The sequence below is a fragment of the Apostichopus japonicus genome, chromosome 20 (genome assembly GCF_037975245.1).
Source record: "Apostichopus japonicus isolate 1M-3 chromosome 20, ASM3797524v1, whole genome shotgun sequence".
Taxonomy (NCBI): Eukaryota; Metazoa; Echinodermata; class Holothuroidea; order Aspidochirotida; family Stichopodidae; genus Apostichopus; species Apostichopus japonicus.
The window spans coordinates 33,384,980-33,407,566 of NC_092580.1; the positions used below are offsets into that span (position 1 = coordinate 33,384,980).

General features: G+C 36.7%; 2 protein-coding genes across 3 annotated transcripts in view; one reads left to right on the top strand and one right to left on the bottom strand.

Annotated features, from left to right (window-relative positions):
* LOC139962192 (fibrinogen-like protein A) overlaps positions 1–22,587 on the bottom strand; it is a 73,299-nt gene that overhangs the window by 30,243 nt on the left and 20,469 nt on the right. The window lies entirely within an intron of this gene.
* Positions 324–19,712, top strand: LOC139962191 (fibrinogen-like protein A). Its single transcript, XM_071962171.1, has 5 exons — positions 324–540; positions 14,045–14,072; positions 15,876–16,054; positions 16,917–17,187; positions 17,448–19,712. The coding sequence occupies exons 1-5, from the start codon at positions 469–471 to the stop codon at positions 17,702–17,704; spliced, it is 807 nt and encodes a 268-aa protein (XP_071818272.1). The 5' UTR covers positions 324–468; the 3' UTR covers positions 17,705–19,712.

Sequence of the window (22,587 nt, forward strand, 5' to 3'; positions counted from 1 at the left end):
TAGCTCAGTGGTTAACGCCGGTGCCTTTCAATCATAAGGTCCCGATTTCGAGTCACTCAAAGATTAATGTATGTCGTCCAGTTACAGAGTTGTTGACAATTGATAATTCACAATCTTGGACGTTAAATATGAATCAAGGAGACTGACTTCAGTCAGTTTGCGGCTTTGATAAGCCAATGATGGCTTCTTCGCGAGTTCCTGCTCGCAGGAGGATCTAAAATACATACATAAATACATCCTCATTGATCATACTATAAACATACACAACTGACCTGGACGGTGGCCAGTTATATCAATGTCCCTACAGCTTCACCGTAGCATTGGCTGCCTGTCTGTGCGTATGTGGTGTTGTCTCTCCGTTATCCTCACTGATCCGATACTAAACATACACATCTGACCTGGACGGTGGCCAATCTATATCACTAGCAACTTATTACTATACTTTCTCTATACGAATCCTGTTCAACCATGGAGTATCAACTGCAAATTTGCAAGACTTTGATCGGCTTTGGCTTAATTTTCGTTGCAGTCCTTAAAATGGTATGTTACGTAATATTCTATCTCTCTAATTATTTACAACTGTTTAAAATTAAACATCAGTTTTTGTGCTTCGATCCAAATTTTACTGGTAATATCCTCATTTAAAATGGTTTGATAGCATACTGTGATGCAAGCTCGATTTGGTTGTAAAATACTTTCTTGGTATATTATTACCTTCAAATTATTTTGCTAAACGGCTTCAATGTCGTTTCCGTGATCATTTCGATAACGACAGTACTTTTTAGGGTATGTCCGTTAAATTTTGCATACACGACAAACATTGGATGTTTTCGACAGTTGTCAAATTAACTTATTAAGCATTGACTGGAACCTTCAACTGCTGCGCGCATTAAGGTGTATTCGCGCGCATAGTAGAGGCAATACATTAGCTGTACTCTCATGCAGCTGTTTAAAATATCGGAAGTTATTCCAAAGGCTATTCACATCTTGATTCATCCATTTATACATCGGCAAGGAAGGTAATTTCACTGTAGGCGTTTGTCACCTATATCGAACGATGCTAGTTCTATTTTGGTGACATATTTGCCTTACTCTAGAGATCAAACATGATGCTAACCAACTCGAAATCATTTGTGATTCCTAAAGCCGGATCTCGAAAGAGATACTTTGAACAGACTCTGTTAATTGAAATGGAAGTAAACGACAAAGGCACATGGATATATATAATTGATATATATATAATTGATATTTATATATATAATTGATATATATATATATATATATATATATATATATATATATATATATATATATATATATATATATATCATTGATACGGAAAAAAGTTTTTTCACTGTTCTTGATTTTCCAAGTCATTATACGATTTTCATGTTCTCTAGAGTAAGGCAAAATATGTCACCGAAAACAGAACTAGTATTGTTCGATACAGGTGACAAGCGCCTACAGTGGAATTACGGCCTTCCTTACCGGTTTAGAACCTCTGGACATACAATCAGCGTCCATTGCGTAGTTGGTTAGGGTGTCCGCGTACAAAGCGGGAGGCCCGGGTTCGAATCCCGGTGGAGGCTGGAAGTTTTTTCACTGTTCTTGATTTTCCAACTCATTACGAATTTCATTTATAGATATATATATATATATATATATATATGTATATATATATATATATATATTGGGGGGGGGGGGGGGTTGTGTGGTGTGGTGTGGTATCGTGTTGTAATGATGGTAACATGCAGGTGCGCAGTATATGGTGTATACGTGTGTGGACAGTGCTTGCGAGGTTCATTGAGAAGATGTCTTTCACAGCTTTCGTTTAATTTGCTGCACCTGTCATTAGGAACGTAATGTGCACAGAACAAAAACCCCTTTATTTCAAGATATTCTGTGGCATTTTTAGAGTTGGTCACCTTTTTAACTTGTCCCCCCCCCCCTCCAACCCCCATTGGGTTTTTCTGAAAGTTTGAGATTGTTGAGTTGTTAACGTATAAAAGTAGTTCCTTGCTCGTGGTATTGTTCTTTTTGTAACGATGACTGCGTATGGTTCTTTAAAAATACAGTTGTATGCTCAATTAGAGAAGTCTTATTTATTTATTTGTATATACACGGGTACTCCCTATTTCAATCACTTGTTATCAATAATATTGCGGTTGCTCAAGAGAAGACAATTATTTTTAAATCGGAGGATTGTCCGAATGCTTGGAACAACACATAAAGGAAGCTATAATTATACAACTGAAAATAAATAAAATTGCTTCTGTAAATACAGATGAGACTTCTTTCTCTAAGCACGTTAGCAACAACTTTGATTGAAACAATCGACAAAAATATTGTTTGTTGAATTTATAAGAAGTAACCATAACGTAATATGAACAGACAAAAACATTGTTTATATGAAGATACTGCAGGGGTGGCATTTCTGGGAAACAGAAAAGAAATTTGGGTGTTAACTCAGGGGGTTTACTAGTTTGCTGTATTCATCGATATGAGACTTACTTTATTCGACTAACTGTTTCAGCAAAAGTCAAAGACGTGCAAATGTTCAAAACGCGGGTGATGGCAAAAATACCCGGATAAGAAAGTCACTTGAGAATTCGACCGATTATTTCTAAATCTCGCTGTCCTTTTTCATTTAATCTCGAAGTAACTTCTCTTTGTGACTTATGAAGTACTTTAAGGATAAGGAATATATATACGTGTAAAAACTAAACGCACAAATATAACCCCATACACAAAGGAATGAACAAAGTACAGACAGCAACACATTTTACTTTTTTACTTTTTTTGTTACCGAAATGTACTGTGACTTTGATATTTTGGATATAAATCGATACTTTTTCTAAATTATTAATATTAGTTCATATGTTAACGAACACGTCTTTTAAAATAGGCTATGATTTTTGTTTTGTTCTACATTCCTGATATATTTGTAAATTAATGATATTTCCATTGTCGTTAACAATTTACTGCATGGAGCATTATGACAAGTATTTCGCATAAATTTCGGAGCTACCGGGAGTAAATATCAACTGTTTTATAATTAACGCGACTTCTTTATCAAAACAGTTTTAGTTTTAGGAGACTCATATCGGGGTCAATTATGTCGTGAATTGGTGAGATTCTTTTGGATAATTTATTTTACTTACACAAGCTGGAATAATTCCGTTCTTTATGCCCAATAGCGTACCAACCCGATCAATAATTCTTATGATTTTTACTTTAAACAAAAAAAGAGAAAGTCTAGCTTTGTGCCTTGCTTATCTCTTGGTTTTCTATGAGAAACACAAATAGTTACTATGTTCAACATTAATTCCTTACCCAACCTTACGTTCAACAGAATTTTTATTATATCCTCTGTTTATAAAAGTTTCAGATTTTCTCAAATGTTTTACTTTTGGTATGGGCGTTGAATTATACGAACACGCACATATTGCATGATTATAACTTCATTTTCGATGTTTAAATGGAGCCAATGAAGAAACAGTTCCTTTTTTATTCAGTACAGCGAAGATCAAATTCTTTTCCTTCGTAATAAAAAGTATTTTTATTACGTTCTTTGTTTCTAAAATTGTATATACACCCATTTACAAACAAGCTAGGTTTAGACCTATAAGACCCAGAATCTTTATGAGGATCGAGCAACCAGACCCTGCACTCCTCAGAACTGATGCTCAGAATGAATGAAAAGAATGAAATGATAAATTGTTCAAATTTTATAGAAGCCCCCCCCCCCAAAAAAAAAATATCAAAAAAATAAAAAATTATATCACACCGAAAATGTTCGCAATAAAAATTTTTGGATCATGTCCCATTTACGATCATTCATCATGCAACATGTGACCGCAATGATGTGATAAAATAATATCATATGATGTGAGATAATTATTGTTCACAATCTCTTGTAATTGATTTCTCTGACATTGCATCGATGGTCGGGATCGTTTGCACGTGCAGATCAGGGATGAAAAGACTCATTGTATTCATGATTAAAACGTGACAATAACATCATTGTTTTGAACAATGACCATGGTTATCTCGATTGCTCTAGTCCGAGCTACATTAATTACGAAATGGAAGACCTATTTGTTTACTTATTAATCATTGTTCTTAATGAGTCATTAGAATGAACTGGCAAAAGACGCCATGATTCAGACTTCCTTATTTTTTAACAATAGTATTTCTATTTTTAGATTTTAATTATACAGTAATGAAGGACAATGACGCATGTCTCTCCTTAAAAAAAAAAAACAATTTTAAACAAAAGTTCGAGTAAACCACATACTTCCCGTCCACCCGATTCGTCTGCCAAGTTTTTATATGTCCTAATTACCTTCTATTTCCTGATTTTTCATCGTTTTCAGTTTTTACCATCATTTTTAAATGTCATGTTTATAGTATTGTGTTATCATATTTATAATTGTTTAAATTTAGTTTATGTTATGGGTATAACTTGAATTGTATTAATCGAAAGAAGTACAGAGTGTTATGACCATATAAATCAGTTACATTTACTTTAAAACGTCGCAGTTGTATAAATGCCAAATCGATCGCTTCTTTTATGTTTTTAACAATATCATGTTGTGCATTATTCGCGTTTTCAAGCAGTGGGTTGCTGTCAAGCTTAACTTCTTATCAAATACGCCTGCAAGAAATCTGAAATTGTTACTTTTATACTTTCATGTCACAACGAACGTTAATAATAACGCTTTGAGAAAGTCCATCACTAATTAATATCAATACAGTATTTGAAACTCCTCAATAAACCTATCGCACATTAATAGCAGATGACGATTGCCCTAGCTTACTCCGCGTATATAGTGGCGTGCACGAGGGGATGGGACGCGGTGGGGGGGGGGCATCCCAACCTCCAATCGCCAGTTGGGGGGAAGTTGCACAGAGGCATGGTTTTTTTTGTTGACATTCAGCCGCAACCGACTTACATAGAGATTACTGTATATTGTAAATCTTAAAACTTTTGTACCACAGTAAATACCGGATTGTGCTGACAAATCTGATAATTCGGTAGCATGTGCTTTTAGGTTTACAGTATTCAAACAAATGCATCAAAATGATGGATTTACAAATATCCTCAGTTCTAACTGTTATCCTAATAGCACATATTACCGATTTATAGCACGATCCAGTTTTTTTTTTACTTTGGTACAAAAATTTACAATTTAAAATTTACAATAGTAACTGTGTTCCCTGTGTGTATCGAGTGCCAGCCGGACAAACATAAGGCCACTGCTATACGGGTTCACAGCACCCTCTTTTCACCTCACTCTTAGGATAATATTGCGCTTGGAGCTACTTAGACTTAGTTATTGGCTAAATATGCCTCAATGCACCTCTTGACGTTTGCATATTTCCTTATTTTCTTTATGGGCGAGGCCCCCAGACCCTCTCCCTTGGTGTTGGCTTCAGCGACCTCAGGTGCCGCATCCCCTTGATTCTTCATTCGCCTCCGGTCCTTCGTAAAGGTTCATCCCTATCAGTCTTTGGACACTTTGAACCCGGGCCCTGCCCTAACCTTTGAAATCCTGGGCACGCCAAGAAAATATAAATACCCAGCGTAGACATATATCATGCAACTTCGTTTCTGACGAACCAGGCCTGATGGCTAACTTCGCATACAATCATATAAAATCTATATTATTACATAGCAGACGAACATAGCCTGACTTACTCTTCATATATTGATAAGACCGTATAACCACCTATAGTCTAGACATAGGCGTATATCGCACTTTCATAGCAGATAAATCTATCCTAGCTTACTTTGCATATATATCAGCACCTAGACATTGTCCTACCACACTTACATAGCAGACGAAAATAGCCTAGCTTACTCTTCATGTATTAGGCCGCTGAAGTCAACAACCACATTTAGTCTGGACATAGGCCTGTACCACACTTTCACAGCAGACAAACCTATCCTAGCTTAGTTCGTGAAAGTGTAAATCTGGGTTGATATTCTTATCCTTAAAGCCGATTATCAGCATATTGCACCACCTTAAAACGACAAAGAAAACCGTGATAGACTTTACACAGAACATTGCAGTCCATCACGTGGGAAGTAAAACTTACTGCCATAAAGTGTAATACCTTAAAACAATGCTTCATCACGTGCAGACAATATCATGTGCATGATAATGAACTCAGGGTAATCCTGGTAGAAGAAGTGGAAAAATTGTTGCAACATCCATCATCTATGTCTTGCAAGAGCGACGAAAGAGAATTGAATCTGTTAAGTTGAGGGAGGGGGTCGATATAGGGTTACGATCTTCGAGAAGTAGTGTGGCAAAACTGAAACAAAGGTACTTCTCAATTACAGAAGGGGTCACTTTCTTGTGCCGTATATACAGAGATAACAAAAAAACAACATTTTATTCCGCATCATAGCAGTCTGGCTGTACATAAACCGCTAATGCATATATACATCCGAGACTACATCTACTGACATACGTATAAGGTACAAATTCGCAATTTCAAGGAACGCATCTTTACTGCGAGATATGTATAAATCGCAGCTTCCAAAGAAATATATAAATAAATCGAAGTTTGGAGCATATAGACGAAAAGGTAGAAACGTCTGAATGACAGTCTAAAATATGGAGAATGAAGATGAAACTTTCAGAAGAGATTAACATTTTTGAAAAACTTTAGTCGAACATTTAAGAGGGAAATTTGGAAAATGAAAAGACGAAATTTTTTACTTTTGAAATGAAAATAATAGTCAGCAACAAAGAAAGAAACATCCAACCAGTCAAAATGGCGGCATAAAAAGTAGAAACGTCGCCATTAAAGTTTCAAATTATCAGAATTTTCGAAAAACTGTATAGTCGAACATGCTGAGATCAAATAATCGAAATTTAGGATTTTCAGATACAAGTAACCTTTTCATAATAGAACCAATAAAATTCAGGCACACCCAATATTCATGACCAGATTAAAACTATCAAAATATGCCGATGGAACTGCAGTTATCACAAATCTTTCAAGAGAAAGTCTTCATGGTAATTAAGGTTAGTCGATAAAGGTTTTACAGATGTGTTCACGGCTATGAAAAATCTGCTTTTGAGACATTCTTAATTTCATTAGGATATTTTAATTCCAAACATCCGTATTTCGAAATAATAATTTTATTTCTATTGTTTTTTGGTATTTTATTCACACAATATGATGGCGATTTCTTTAGACTCATTTATTTTATATTTATATTTAGAATAAATATACTTTTCGAGGCTGATGTTCAACAGACATTTTCTCCAACTTTGCGTTGTGATGTGCCGTTGAAGAAGCCATGTACATAGCTACATACATAGGCGTAGGAGCCCAATTTGATTTGGGGGGGGGGGAGGGGGTGCTGTAACGACTTGCCCGAAAAATATAACCATTTTTTTTTGCGCGCGTCCAACATGTTAATGTGCATATCATATAGGCATGCACCGGTTATTACATCGCATGCCAATAACATACAATCATTTGCCATGTTATTACCCTTCCATATTGGTTATAATTATTGGGGAAGTTGTTACAATAATAATGATAATAATAATAATAATATCAGTTTAACAATTGAAAAACACATTGCAAATTATTTTCCTTTCAGTAGAAAAATTCTCAGCATATTGCCCGAATTTTCACCCAAAAAAATGGTTGGGGGGGTTGCAGCACCAGCCCCCCCCCCCCCCTCCGCCTACGCCTATGGCTACATATTACATGATACCCAGTGTTTTAACCATGCCATTTTTGTCAGGTAAAAGTCAAGTAACGTTGGGGGGGGGGGTTGCAGCCCCAGCCCCCTCCGCCGCCTACGCCTATAGCTACATATTACATGATACCCAGTGTTTTAACCATGTATTTTTGGGACTAAAGATTCCGTACTTTCCCTTTTAGTTTATTCTGTCACAGGAATTTGGTAAATATGATATACATTGCAATTTTATATGTATGTCTATATAATTGCAACAGTGTTTTTATCAAAACGGTTTGCATGCTTAAGCTGTTGGACCAATCCCGAAGGACTTCTTATCACAATTTGAAAGCTTTTTCTGGTGGCTAAAGTTGATTGCTGAATATTTTCTGAATCTAACTGTGAAAACCACAACCTCATAGATGTTTACATTTAACTGTTTGTTTATATCCTTGGAACACGTAAAGTAAGATAAGTTGCATTGTTTCTTTTTTTTATATTTACATTTGTCCAACATTGAATATCTTTCTTCCTTCCGTCATTTCATCGAGGCATCCCCGATATTTCCTTTCTTTGTGATGTCTTTGTGAATCGAATTACATAAGATATTATATCTTTAAACAACATCATAATCACTGTAAGGTAGCAACTTTACAATTATTTACATCTAAGATACATTATATTTCGACTTTATGTTACACGGCAGGAGTTTTCCAACAAAATTAATAGTACATGATAGTTCCAAAACCCATGAATCCCCAAAACACAAATGATTAAACTGTTGAAACAATCCTTAAGAACTTTTACCACTATTTCAAAGCATTTTCTGGTGGCTAAAGTTGATTGCTGGATATTTTCTGAATCTAACTGTGAAATCCACAATCTCATAGCGTTTTTTAATGCGAAGATATGAATTTTTGAAATATAGTGATATTTTGTAAGTGCATGCATCTGGCAATAGCTGAATGGATGATGTCATAACGGCGCTTCAGATAAAAATGTCAATGATTTATTCACAAACAGAAAGAATATTTCTATAAAAAAGATACATTTTGATGACGTTCTTAGTACAGAGAACTTTGACAGCTAAGCAGTAGGAAGTTCCAGTACGTAGGAAGGGTAGTAACTTTCTAGATGTTGTGCAAGATTGCTTTATACATCAATATGTTTCCCTACTAGGGGGGGGGGGCGGATAGCATCCTGGATCTTGTTTTGAGTTCTGAATCTGATCCAAGCAATGTTGTTGAGCGTTACAGAGGCAATTGAAATTTTACTAAAGGGTACAGATTGGATTAAACTGTTTAGAGATATGAGTGCTTCTCAATCTTGGATTTGTTTAGCTGAAAAATTAAAGGTCATTATGGAAAATCATGTTCCGTGGAAGAATCGTCGTCGTAAAAGCAGTATGCCTCACTGGATGAATAAGAAAGTTAGATGTGCAATTAGGCAAAAACGTAGAATTTGGAAGTTGTTTAGGAGGATCGATTCTGAATCTTTTTCGGCCAAGTTTAAAATTCATCAGCTGAAGGTAGAATGCTTAGTCTCTGATGCCAAATTGAATTTCGAAAATAACATTGCCCTAAAAAATAAGGATAACCCAAAGGCCTTCTTTTCTTATGTCAGGTCAAAGCAGAAAGCTAAAGATGCAATTGTTTCTCTTAGGGCACCACAGGCTGATAATATATTTACTGATAGTCAGGATCTTGCAGATCTATTGAACAACTATTTTGTGTCGGTTTTTACAAGGGAAGATATGAGTAGTACTCCAGATTTTCAGGGGGGGGGGGGGGGTGATAGTCCTAAACTGGAAACGGTCTTATTTTCGGATGAGGTTGTATTAAAGGAGCTGCTTCGTCTAAATGTTTCTAAAGCTTCTGGACCTGGTGCAATCCAGCCGTGTTTGTTGAAGACTTTTGCACACCATTTCTGCGTTCCACTCTCATTGGTTTTTTGTAAATTTATGAATGAAGGTGATGTTCCTAAGGACTGGAGATGTGCTAATATTACCCCAACTTTCAAGAAGGGTGATAAGTCTAAGACCTGTTATTACAGGCCTATTAGTCTCACTAGTTTTGTTGTAAGGTCATAGAGTTTATTGTTAAAAAGTCCATATGGTCAGTCACTTCAGTAGCCAGTCTTTGATCAGAGAGTCTCAACATGGCTTTTGTCAAAAGAGGTCTTGTCTCACTAACATCCTTGAGTTTATGGAAGATGTAACAAGCTCACTAAATAGGTAGAAGTCTGTAGATGTTGTGTTCCTGGATTTCGAGAAGGCCTTTGATAAAGGTCCCCACCAGCGTCTTTTACTTAGGCTGAAGAGTATGGGTGTCATTGGGAATTTACTGTCTTGGATCGAGAATGGGCTTGGCAATATGAAACAGAGGGTGATAATTAAAGGTTGTGCTTCTTCTCGGCAGGACGTTACTTTAGTGGGGTTCCACAAGGGTCTGCTTTGGGTCCCTTGTTGTTTATTGCCTATATAAATGACATTGACGAATATATTTTGTGTACAGCTAAGAAAATTGCTGATGACACCAAATTGTATTCTGAGGTCTCTTCCAACAGCGATTCTGAGAAGTTTCAAACGGAGTTGGATAATTTTTTCCTGGTCACTGGGATGGCAAATGCTTTCTATTATTGATAAATGCAAGGTAATGCACATTGGTACTAGTAACCAAAAGTATACCTACAATCTTAATGGTGTGGAGTTATACAGGAGGTCTCTGTTGAAAGAGACCTAGGTATATACATTGACTCATCTCTGCAACCTTCTAAACATTGTCTTGAAGCTGCTAAAAGAGGTTATATAGGGTTTTAGGTATGATCAAGAGGAACTTCAGTTTTCTGAAAGAGGACATAGTAGTTAGGCTTTATAAGCAGTTGGTAAGGCCTCATCTGGAGTATGCTGTGCAGGCTTGGAACCCATATTTTGCTAAGAATAAGGAAGTAATTGAAAAGGTCCAGAGGAGGGCTACTAGGATGATTAGTTCCTTAAAGAGAGTTCCTTATTATAGGCGGTTACAACTGTTGAATCTCACCACACTGGAGCTTGGGAGGTTACGTGGGGACTTGATTCAGGTTTTCAAGATTGTGTATGGTTTTGACAATTTATCCTTTACCGACTTTTTCATGTTTGCTAATAGTAGTTGTACCAGAGGTCATTGTCTTAAACTCCAAAAGTCGCAAAGTAGGATTAATATTCGGCATAACTTTTTTTCTAATAGGGTAGTGCATGAGTAGAACGGTTTGCATGAGAAAGTTGTACTTGCAAGTAGTGTCAATGGGTTTAAGAATGCTTTGGACAGGCATTTTAAGCATTGTAATCGGGTCTGAGTGTTTGTGTCTTCAGTTTTTCTCTCTCTCCTATAGGGTCCTTGATGGGGACTTGAGTGTCCCTCCTGATCCTTTTTTCTACTAAACTAAACTAAGCAAACACTCCAAATGCATCAGGTTTCAAGGATAAATCAACAAGACACCAGAACAACCCTTTCAACAGATGGTTTTATAATATGTCTTGTCAAAATAAACCAAAAAGTATAAACATATTGAAGATGAAGAATAAATGGAAACTTAATATTATACTGATTTAAATACTTTTTCTCTAAGAGTCTGAAATGATAATGTGCGAAAGTATACTAGAAGAGGCGATAACACCGTACATTATGGATGAAGATTATGATGCTTAGTCTAAGCCAGGCTGTAATAAATCACCGAGGGTTGTTTTGTTTTATTTTTATTTTCTTGTCGATATTTTTGAAGATTTTTTTCAAACGATGGAATCATACTTTCAATTTTCAGAATTTTTGTAATCCAGAAAATATTAGTTTTAAGATTTAACGTATTCTTGATTATTTTTACATTAATTGAAGCTGTATGTTGGGTTAGGATATAATTTTAACTAAACATGCATATTAGGCTATTGATAAATATTGGCATGGACACCCTACAATCTAACTATGAGATCCATTGGATATAGAATCAACTTGCTGTTTCGGAGTGTTATGAAAGCTTCTTAAACCAAAAATTGCACAATTTGTGTCTAACAAAATTTAAGCACGGTTATGGTTTAATGTGTTGTTTTAATATATTAAGATTTTAACCTACTTTCGCCATTCCCGTTTCAAATTTAGTGTACAGTAAAAGTAATAGACATCGTTTCCCGGTTTTTTTTTAATAGTCTCTAAGTATTTTTCTCCAACAGATTGTAACAATTCCAACGCAAAACGAAGCTGTTAGACTTACAGCAACCCCGTCCCGCCCCCCCCGCCACCCACCCACCCACCCACCCACCCACCCACCACCCCCCCCCCCCAAATAAAAGAAGAAGCTTCCTATCAATTTATACTAACTCTTTATTAACTATTTCATGTTGTAGTGAGGTATTAAGCTCCCTATCAATTTATACTCCTATATCAATTTATACTAACTTCTTATTAATTATTTCATGTTGTAATGAGGTTTTAAGCTCCCTATCAATTTATACTCCTATATCAATTTATACTAACTTCTTATTAATTATTTCATGTTGTAATGAGGTATTAAGCTCCCTATCAATTTAAACTAACTCTTTATTCATTATGTCATATTGCATTGAAGTATTAAGCTTCCTATCGATTTATTTCCTATCAATTTATACAAACTCCTTGTTAACTATTTCATGTTGTAGTTAGGTATTAAGCTCCCTATCAATTTATACTCCTAATCAATTTATACTAACTCCTTATTAACTATTTCATGTTGTAGTGAGGTATTAAGCTCCCTATCAATTTATACTCCTAATCAATTTATACTAACTCCTTATTAACTATTTCATGTTGCATTGAGGTATGAAGCGCCCTATCAATTAATATTCCTATCAATTTATGCTAACTCCCTATTAATTATGTCATGTTGCATTGAGGTATTAATCTCCCTATCAATTTATACTCCTAATCAATTTATACTAACTCCTTATGAACTATTTCATGTTGTAGTGAGGTATTAAGCTCCCTATCAATTTATACTAACTCCGTATTAATTATGCCATGTTGCATTGAGGAATGAAGCGCCCTATCAATTAATATTCCTATCAATTTATACTAACTCCTTATTAACTATTTCATGTTGAAGTGAGGTATTAAGCTACCCTATCAATTTATACTAACTCCGTATTAATTATGCCATTATTGCATTGAGGAATGAAGCGCCCTATCAATTTATATTCCTATCAATTTATACTAACTTCTTATTAATTATTTCATGTTGTAGTGAGGTATTAAGCTCCCTATCAATTTATACTCCTATCAATTTATACTAACCCCTTGTGAATCATTTCATATTGTCAGCTATTCCCCAATGCTTTCACAATACATAAAAAAAATGAAGTAAAAGTGAATTTTCAATAATTTACATATTTACCTTCGTTTTCCAAAGAACTCAGAAATGGCTTTATATTATGACTTTGAAAGCCATAATTATCTTTTAAATTTGTATGTGTAAATAATTTAAATAGAATTTAAATTGCAAATTTTATAATTCGAAAACTTACAATCAACGTATTGTTCCAAGACTACTTTTGGGATAAATGCTTTATTAAAAAATTATCAATTTTTGTTTTATTTCTGTACAGAAGCTAAAGTAATTAGACCAAATAAACTCACTTCGGGATCTATAATTTTGCAAATGTGCAGTTCCTATGTGAAACCACAAAGGTTGTACATGTGTATCTTTTAGTCCAAGATAAATGCTTTTTCTTAAAATATCTGCGTTGGATACGTAGGAAATATAAAAGTATAGCAATATCAGTATTAAATACATCTCTTTGCTTCGTGAAAACGCGGCGTATTAAGTTTCAATCGGGAGAATCGTCCCGTCCTCGAATGAATAGAAATTAAAAACCGCATTACTACACTCTGCGTCGGGGGGGGGGGGAGGCGCGCAACCAACATTTTTGTACTGATGAGTTTCGAAAGGAAGTGGGGGGGGGGTGGTGGGGATAAGGCCTGATGTCGTCCAGTGTATATACGTGTAAGGGGAAGAGGTGGCCTCTTGAGAAATTTTGGTAAAATGGATATTGCAATTGATAGATGCAAAATGAAACTATTATTTGACACTTTTTAACCAATGTTGAAGAATATTTAGATTGTACCGCACATATATGCTATATATTAATTTACTGAGCCGGAATGGAGGGGGGGGGGGACTCCCTGGTGTTATTCTGGGGAGGGGCTTAGTGTTTTTTTTTGCCTCGGCTCCGCATCGTACTTTTAGGAAACAGTTCATAAAATAAATATCTAATGACGTGTCTTTCTATAATTGTTTTGATTTCAACTTTATTTTTCGACTCTTTTTCAGGGTGCACAAGGTCAAGATGTTATCGGCAGTAAGTAATCATTAATGTTTGTCTTAGCTATTTTTTGAACCTGACACAAATATTTAAACTATATAGAAACTATGAGAATACAGACAAAATAATCCCCTGAATAAACTATCATTTGTTTGTCAATAATATTTAAAAGAATGGAGTTATGATGATAAATTATTTTTTATTTTTTTTCCTGATCTTAAACCAACATAATTTTGATTTCTGTGGGTGTAGGCCCAGACCCGGATTGGGTCATAGGTTTCTAACCTTGTAGACATAAGAAAAAGATTGCATCCCAAACGTGTAGTTTATTATTTACACAAGGATTCGTCCAAACACATCTCGTTCGAATCAATCTTCCGTCTCCCGTCTCTTTGATTCATCGATGTTTTGAATAGGAAGTTAATTAATTGCGAATTCATATTCTAATAAAAACAGTTTATACGATATAAAAATATAAGGAATAAACGCAACTTATTTCCTCAATGAAAACACGGGGAAAAACCTAAGAGTATTTTGTTTTTTAAAAAAGAACGAGAATTTAAAGCAGCTGAGTGCGATTCACGTAGTCTAAGAGGACACCTCCAACTAAATGCAATTCATTAGCAACCTTATGCGACATATACTAATTAGTGCCACTCGTTTTACAATCCTGCATGGATTAGCACCAGAATACATGAGTAGCATGATCAGTCGGAAGACCACCACCCGCTCTCTCCGATCCTCAAATCAGCTACTGCTCCATGTACCTAAGTGGAAGCTCAGGTCGTTTGGTCAACGATCGCTTTCTAATGCCGCTTCTTCATTTTGGAACTCACTTCCACTGCACATCAAGTCGGCACCCAACGTTAACATTTTCAAAAACAGACTCAAAACTGATCTATTTTTGACTGCCTTCCCTGAGCACTGGCGCCACTGAGCATTGGTTTTCCTCTGAATATTAGCGCTATATAAATTTGCATTTATTATTATTATTATTATTACAACCTTACACGACATTAAGCAATTAGTGCCACTCGTTCAAAAACCTAGATGACACTTAACAATTAGTGCCACTCGGATGAAACCTTGGACGAAGTCTGGCAAAAAGTGCCTCTCGTTTATAACCTGAGAAGGCGGCTCATGAGGTGCCAGTTATTTATAACCTTAGAAGACATTTCACAAGTATAAGACCACTCGGATAAAACCTCAGGCGACATCTCCAAATACGTTGACAACTGTGTGCACGACATCTTTGTATTACCTAAGACGATATCTAACAATTATTGCCACACGTCAATATAACCTTAGCCAACGTCTCACACTTAGTGCCACTCGCAGTACAACTTATGCAGTCATTTTACAACTGATATCAATCGTTATAACCTATTCACAGTTGTTGCAACTTTCGTACTATCTTCAAGTTGCAAATGGTTTGTTTCTATAATGCCCATAAAATTGGCTTCAACAGATACAATATTGTCCAGTGGATTCATTAATATATCTACAGAAGATTATCAATTTCGTGATATTATAACATTATAAAACAAAGATCCAACCTTAACTGATGACGTATATATCACACTTTTCTTGCAGCTGCACCTATAACCTACCCTATAATTTGCATAGAAGAACGGCGGCTAAAAATTTGTTATTGGCATTAAATATTGAGACTAATTAACTTGTTAATTATTTCTGCATGTTAGTGTTGCTCAAGTCTGAAAACCTGTCAAAAAGTGGGAAATAATTATGCCATGTAACCAGTTATATTTTAAGTATTTTAAAATTCTGACGTCACCGCAGGAGACAAACCGACAACTTTAATCTTGTATTTTTACTTAGGCACTGGTGGAGTCTCTCTCGGGAATTCTCTAGATGATTATCCAAGGGACTGCAAAGAGCTTGTTTCGTCCTGTGCTGGACCGGAGATCTCAAGTGGTGTGTTCACGATCAAACCTGAGGGGTACAAGGAACCTTTTGAGGTGTACTGTAACCATGAGATAGACGGGGGCGGCTGGACGGTGAGATTAATGACCTAATTTTACGTCATTTTGTTGAATATCAAATATAAGTCGATTCTAAAATGAGATGAGTTCCTTAGAAATTGCATGACACTTCACGAATTGAAATAATTGACATGAGTGACGTCATCATAGGACGAAACTCTACGGTAGATGTGTGTGCTATAAGATATGACGTCATGGAACTTGTGTGACGCAATTTGACGCAACTGGTACGACGGTACAACGATGGGTAATGATTGGTTAAGATACATGTAGTTGTTTGTATGTATTTTAGATCCTCCTGTAAGCATGAACTCGCGAAGAAGCCAGCTCATTGGCTTATCAACGCCGCAAGCTGGCCGAAGTCAGTCTCTTAGATTCATATTTATAGTCCATGAATATGAATTGTCAATTGTCAACAACTCTGTAACTGGACGACATACATTAATCTTGGAGTGACTCGAACTGGGGACCTTATGATTGGAAGGCACCGGCGTTAACCACTGAGCTAACACTCCTTGTGATCAATGTGATTGGTATACTGACAGTATCAGGCACATTACAGGAGCGGAATGGAGTAATGCGTGTAATCGGGGAGGGGTTTGTGAACATTGAAGCACATGCCGTGCTTTGTCGGTTTCCATGCATCGTATACACCTAATGCAGAGAAAAATATTATATAGCATATATGCGTATACGTAGTAATAAGGAACAATACAGCCTCTTGCTTATGAGCCTGATGAATAAGACTGAGGGGTTGCGCAATGTTATGGAACATACATTGTTCCAATGCATTATCAAATAAGTAGCTCGTTTAATTTCATGTTTTGAAGACTTATAATTTATAAAATGTTCTTTAATTTTACTTTGATATCCAAAGGTTATCCAACGGAGACTTGAAGGTACAATCGATTTCAACAGAAACTGGCAATCTTACAAAGATGGATTTGGATTTCCTAATACTGAGTTTTGGATTGGCAATGAGAAGTTAGCTTACCTGACCAACCAGGAAAAATACGAGCTTCGAATCGACATCACCAGTTCTACGGGTACCCAGATGTACATTCAGTATGATAACTTCCGTATCACTGAAGAAAAGGGCGGGTACGGTATTGTGACACTTGGCTCCTACTCCGGAAACAACGCTGACGGTAGGTTAACATTATTTATTACGTAATCATTCAGTGAAGCAAATAATTGGAAGGCCAGAATGATGGGCAGAAAACTTCCAAAAGGAATTTTTTTAGATATGTAATCATTTATGCTCTAAATTGTTATATATGCATAAGAATTTTTTTAAGACACTTGTGTTTGAGATACAAAATGCAAACTTGATAGTCTTAATGACAACTATATTCACACGTTTGTTCCATCAAGATATCACCATCAACCTTTCTCCGTTCTTGTGTAGGATACAGTTACATGAAACATCTTAAGGGTAAGAAATTTTCCACCCCCGACCGAGACAATGATGGACTCAATAGTAACTGTGCTCAGATGGCCCGCGGTGGATGGTGGTTTGACCAGTGTAATGTGGATATCTACCTGAATGGAATCTATGGCCAAAGTACAAATCCCCGTCAAGAAATCAGCATTCGTAACCGGAAGTCCAGGGTTCGTGACGGCAAACTTGTTTTTACGGAAATGAAAATCAGACCGGCAATGTAAGACCAAAATACAAACTGCAATTGTAAAGACCAAAATGTAGACTGTATTTTTTCCGATCAAATTGTCTCAATCCAGACTCTTATGAATCTGTTTTATTCTATCTTTTCATATTTTTTCTTTTGGCTGTATGAGGAGAGGGTGCGGAGGGGGACGGGAAGAGGGGTGGGGGAGGGTTAAAAAACGGCTTTGATATTTATTTTGTTTATTTATTACACAGAGACAAAAATGAGAAAGGCATGCCGAAACTGTACAAAACAAAATGCAAACGTTCATTAAATTTAAACGCTGTGTGATATTAGACACACGAGTAATGGCCAAAGTAAACAATGGAATAAACAACTTGATATCCATGAATACATTACCGAGCTATATATATAAATATTCAGCGTCGATCTGACTATAGGTATTATTATTTGACCTAATCTGAGAGAGTAGGCCCAAGTCGGTAGTAAGAACAAATCCGATGCACTATTTTCTGGTGTAGTTTGCTGCTATGGTTACTATAGAAATATTATTGTTGCAAAATATATGTGTTCATAAATACAGCATACACATGTAAGAAATGTATAGCCTATCATAGCAATATTAAAGAAGAAAATGGCGATATCCTTGCTTTTGAAGGGGTGTGGGGTGGGGGTGGGGAGGATGAGGGTGAGTAGATAACGTATGGGGAGGCGGAGTGGTGGTCAAAGTCCATAAGGCAGGGAAAGGTTCACAAACATATCTATATTTGGTCACAATTCAACAAACAAACTGTTAGTTCAGAACTCTGTCACAAAAACTGATAATTTAGCACAACTTAAAGGATTCTGCATGACCGGTGGGGAAGAAAGGGGTTGTGGGTTGTGGGTTAGGGGTTGGGGGTTGGAGGTTGGCGGTCATTGGTGTGGAGGGAGACTCGAGTTATTCTTTTTACGGAAATGAAAATCACCCCGGCAATGTAAGACCAAAATACAAACTGCAATTGTAAGACCAAAATGCAGACTGTATTTTTCCGATCAAACTGTCTCAATCCAGACATTTATGAATCTGTTTTATTCTATCTTTTCCTCCTGTTTCTTTTGGCTGTGTGAGGAGAGGGTGCGGAGGGGAACGGGAAGAGGGGTGGGGGAGGGTTAAAAATAAACGGCTTTGATATTTATTTTGTTTATTTATTACACAGAGACAAAAATGAGAAAGGCATGCCGAAACTGTACAAAACAAAATGCAAAAGTTCATTAAATTTAAACGCTGTGTGATATTAGACACACGAGTAATGGCCAAAGTAAACAATGGAATAAACAACTTGATATCCATGAATACATTACCTAGCTATATATATAAACATTCAGCGTCGATCGGACTATAGATATTATTTGACCTAATCTGAGAGAGTAAGCCCAAGTCGGTAGTAAGAACAAATCCGATGCACTCTCTTCTGGTGTAGTTTGCTGCTATGGTTACTATAGAAATATTAATGTTGCAAAATATATGTGATCATAAATACAGCATACACATGTAAGAAATGTATAGCCTATCATAGCAATATTAAAGAAGAAAATGGCGATATCCTTGCTTTTGAAGGGGTGTGGGGTGGGGTGGGGGTGGGGGTCGAGGGTGAGTAGATAACGTATGGGAAGGTGGGGTGGTGGTCAAAGTGCATGGACAGGGAAAGGTTCACATATATATCTATATTTGGGCACAATTCAACAAACAGACTGTTAGTTCAGAACTCTGTCACAGAAACTGATAATTTAGCACAATTTAAAGGATTCCGTATGACCGGTGGGGAAGAAAGGGGTTGTGGGTTGTGGGTGAGGGATTGGGGGTTGGAGGTTGGCGATCATTGGTGTGGAGGGAGTCTCGAGGTATAGTTTAGTAAAGTTAAAGCTGCATAGTTCGTATTTAAATACAAAGAACATGAGGAGAAAAAACAGTGCATGAAAATTTGTTTTATAAGATGTTTATGTTACTAATGTTTTACCATTACAATAAAAAAATATACAGCAATCCAAAAAATGATCCCTAACTGTCCCTGTCTAGTGTTGTTATTGTAAATGAAATGACTCATCTTATTTATTCAACCAATGTCTTAGTCTTGTACTGTAAGATGATGGCCTGTCCAAGGAGAAGGAGGGGTGGGGGTAAAGGACAAAAACGGCGTTATGAACTCCTCAGCTCCCTTTAAAAGCGAGCCATGACAAGGCTTTAGTATTAGCATCCCTTCGATCTTCCGTCCTCCTTTCGGCCCCTCCCCTACTCCTCCCTTCGATCTTTCAGCCTCCTTCCTGCCCCAGTTCTACTCCTCCCTTCGATCTTCCGTCCTCCTTCCTGCACTGTCCTACTCCTCACTTCGATCTTTCAGCCTCCTTCCTGCCCCAGTTCTACTCCTCCCTTCGATCTTCCGTCCTCCTTCCTGCACTGTCCTACTCCTCCCTTCGATCTTTCAGCCTCCTTCCTGCCCCAGTTCTACTCCTCCCTTCGATCTTCCGTCCTCCTTCCTGCACTGTCCTACTCCTCCCTTCGATCTTTCAGCCTCCTTCCTGCCCCAGTTCTACTCCTCCCTTCGATCTTCCGTCCTCCTTCCTGCACTGTCCTACTCCTCCCTTCGATCTTTCAGCCTCCTTCCTGCCCCAGTTCTACTCCTCCCTTCGATCTTCCGTCCTCCTTCCTGCACTGTCCTACTCCTCCCTTCGATCTTTCAACCTCCTTCCTGCCCCAGTTCTACTCCTCCCTTCGATCTTCCGTCCTCCTTCCTGCACTGTCCTACTCCTCCCTTCGATCTTTCAGCCTCCTTCCTGCCCCAGTTCTACTCCTCCCTTCGATCTTCCGTCCTCCTTCCTGCACTCTCCTACTCCTCCCTTCGATCTTTCAACCTCGTTCCTGCCCCAGTTCTACTCCTCCCTTCGATCTTCCGTCCTCCTTCCTGCACTGTCCTACTCCTCACTTCGATCTTTCAGCCTCCTTCCTGCCCCAGTTCTACTCCTCCCTTCGATCTTCCGTCCTCCTTCCTGCACTGTCCTACTCCTCCCTTCGATCTTTCAGCCTCCTTCCTGCCCCAGTTCTACTCCTCCCTTCGATCTTCCGTCCTCCTTCCTGCACTGTCCTACTCCTCCCTTCGATCTTTCGTCTTCCTTCCTGCCCCCTCCCCTACTCCTCCATTCGATCTTTCGGCCTTCTTCCTGCCCCTTCCCCTACTCCTCCCTTCGATATTCCGTCCTCATTCCTGCCCCTACCCTACTCCTCCCTTCGATCTTTCGTCCTCATTGCTGCCCCTCACCTACTCCTCCCTTCGATCTTCCGTCCTCCTTCCTGCCCCTCCCCTACTCCTCCCTTCAGGTCAGAGTATAGCATGGTGGTCAATACTTCAAATTTCAAATTCAGCAATGGAACGCCATTTCCTCCTATAAGCAGCTATGAACATAAAACATATTCATAAATGTTTTATACACTACTGAAGGCTTGGACAAGTCTTAATGTGATAACACATACAGACGGACACACTGTTGGAAGTTTTAGATTTTTCTTTTTCATGTTTTAATTGATATACATATAGAGGCGCGTGTGGTCTTTCAAACATTTATTCCTAAAACAGGAAATAATAATAACAACAACAATAATAATAATGATGATAATAATGATGATAGTAATCATAATAATAATCATTATAATCATCATAATCATTATAATCATCAAAATAATCATAATAATCAAAACAATCACAATAATAATAATAATCATAATAATAATAATAATAATAATAATAGTAATAATAATAATAATAATAATCATAATCATAATAATAATCATAATAATAATAAAAATAATAATAATAATAATAATAATAAAAATAATAATAATAATAATAATAATAATAATAATAGTAATAATAATAATAATAATAATAATAGTAATAATAATAATAATAATAATAATAATGAAAAATAAAAGCATGAAACATGAATAGGCACAGCCAAAGGCTTGAATGGACATACAAATACAAATCACTACAAACACACGAAACATATGTACAACAGCTAACGAAATAAGTCAAAACAACTAGAGAAAGCAGTTTGAAGTTGCATTCAATTAACTTTGTTCTTATTCTTCTTTGTTGTCTTGAGGTAAATATACTTTTCAACGTTTATTTCAAACTTAAATTTATAAAAGAATTCCTCGATACAAAGATTCTTGTTTTGGCGACGAGTTTGGTAAATATAATTTTTTACATTTCGAAATAAAAAGTTATATGGGTGGATACATCTATTCCCAAAGCGAAAAAAAGATTTTTTTTTTATGAGAGAAAAATTGCATTCTTAGAAAACAATCTTTTACTTCTAAAATAAGGTTTGATGTGAGCTGACAATCCCAAAACAAGTGCTAAAGATTTCAACATATACAGAAGGTACATTGCCTTTATTAGTTTTACCCATACTAAACAAAATCATTAAAAAAACCTTGCCAGTTCTTCTCCGTAAAAACATTAAATTCTTCATTCCGTTTGACTAATGTTGTAGGTTTCTTGGTTATACGGGAAAGCATCTTAGAATATATCAATTGAAAATTGATATCGCATTCATAACCGTGTTACACCAATTACAGTTGCGGTTAATAGAGTCAGTGTGTATACAGCCAGCTCTTCTCCACCCAGGGGAATACAATCCATTAAACCAAAGTATAAAGAAATGGAAATCTATTAATCTGAAATAGGCGCATAAACCTGTATTATTCGCCATTGGATTATACCATACTGATCAAACAAGCTACTGACATATAATAGATTCCTCTTAAAAAGGTGATTATCCATAACCACCGTATTTTCTACACATATCCCTAACAAACAGTAAACCGGCTTCGCGAAGCTTTTTGTCACAAACAATGGTATTATCAATTCTAATACATTA

Bases quoted from the DNA above. Each gene is read 5' to 3' on its own strand.
- LOC139962191 (XM_071962171.1), top strand. From the start codon at position 469: ATGGAGTATCAACTGCAAATTTGCAAGACTTTGATCGGCTTTGGCTTA. The intron at 16,055-16,916 runs GTGAGATTAATG...TGATATCCAAAG, and splicing joins TAGACGGGGGCGGCTGGACG to GTTATCCAACGGAGACTTGA. The intron at 17,188-17,447 runs GTAGGTTAACAT...GTTCTTGTGTAG, and splicing joins CTCCGGAAACAACGCTGACG to GATACAGTTACATGAAACAT.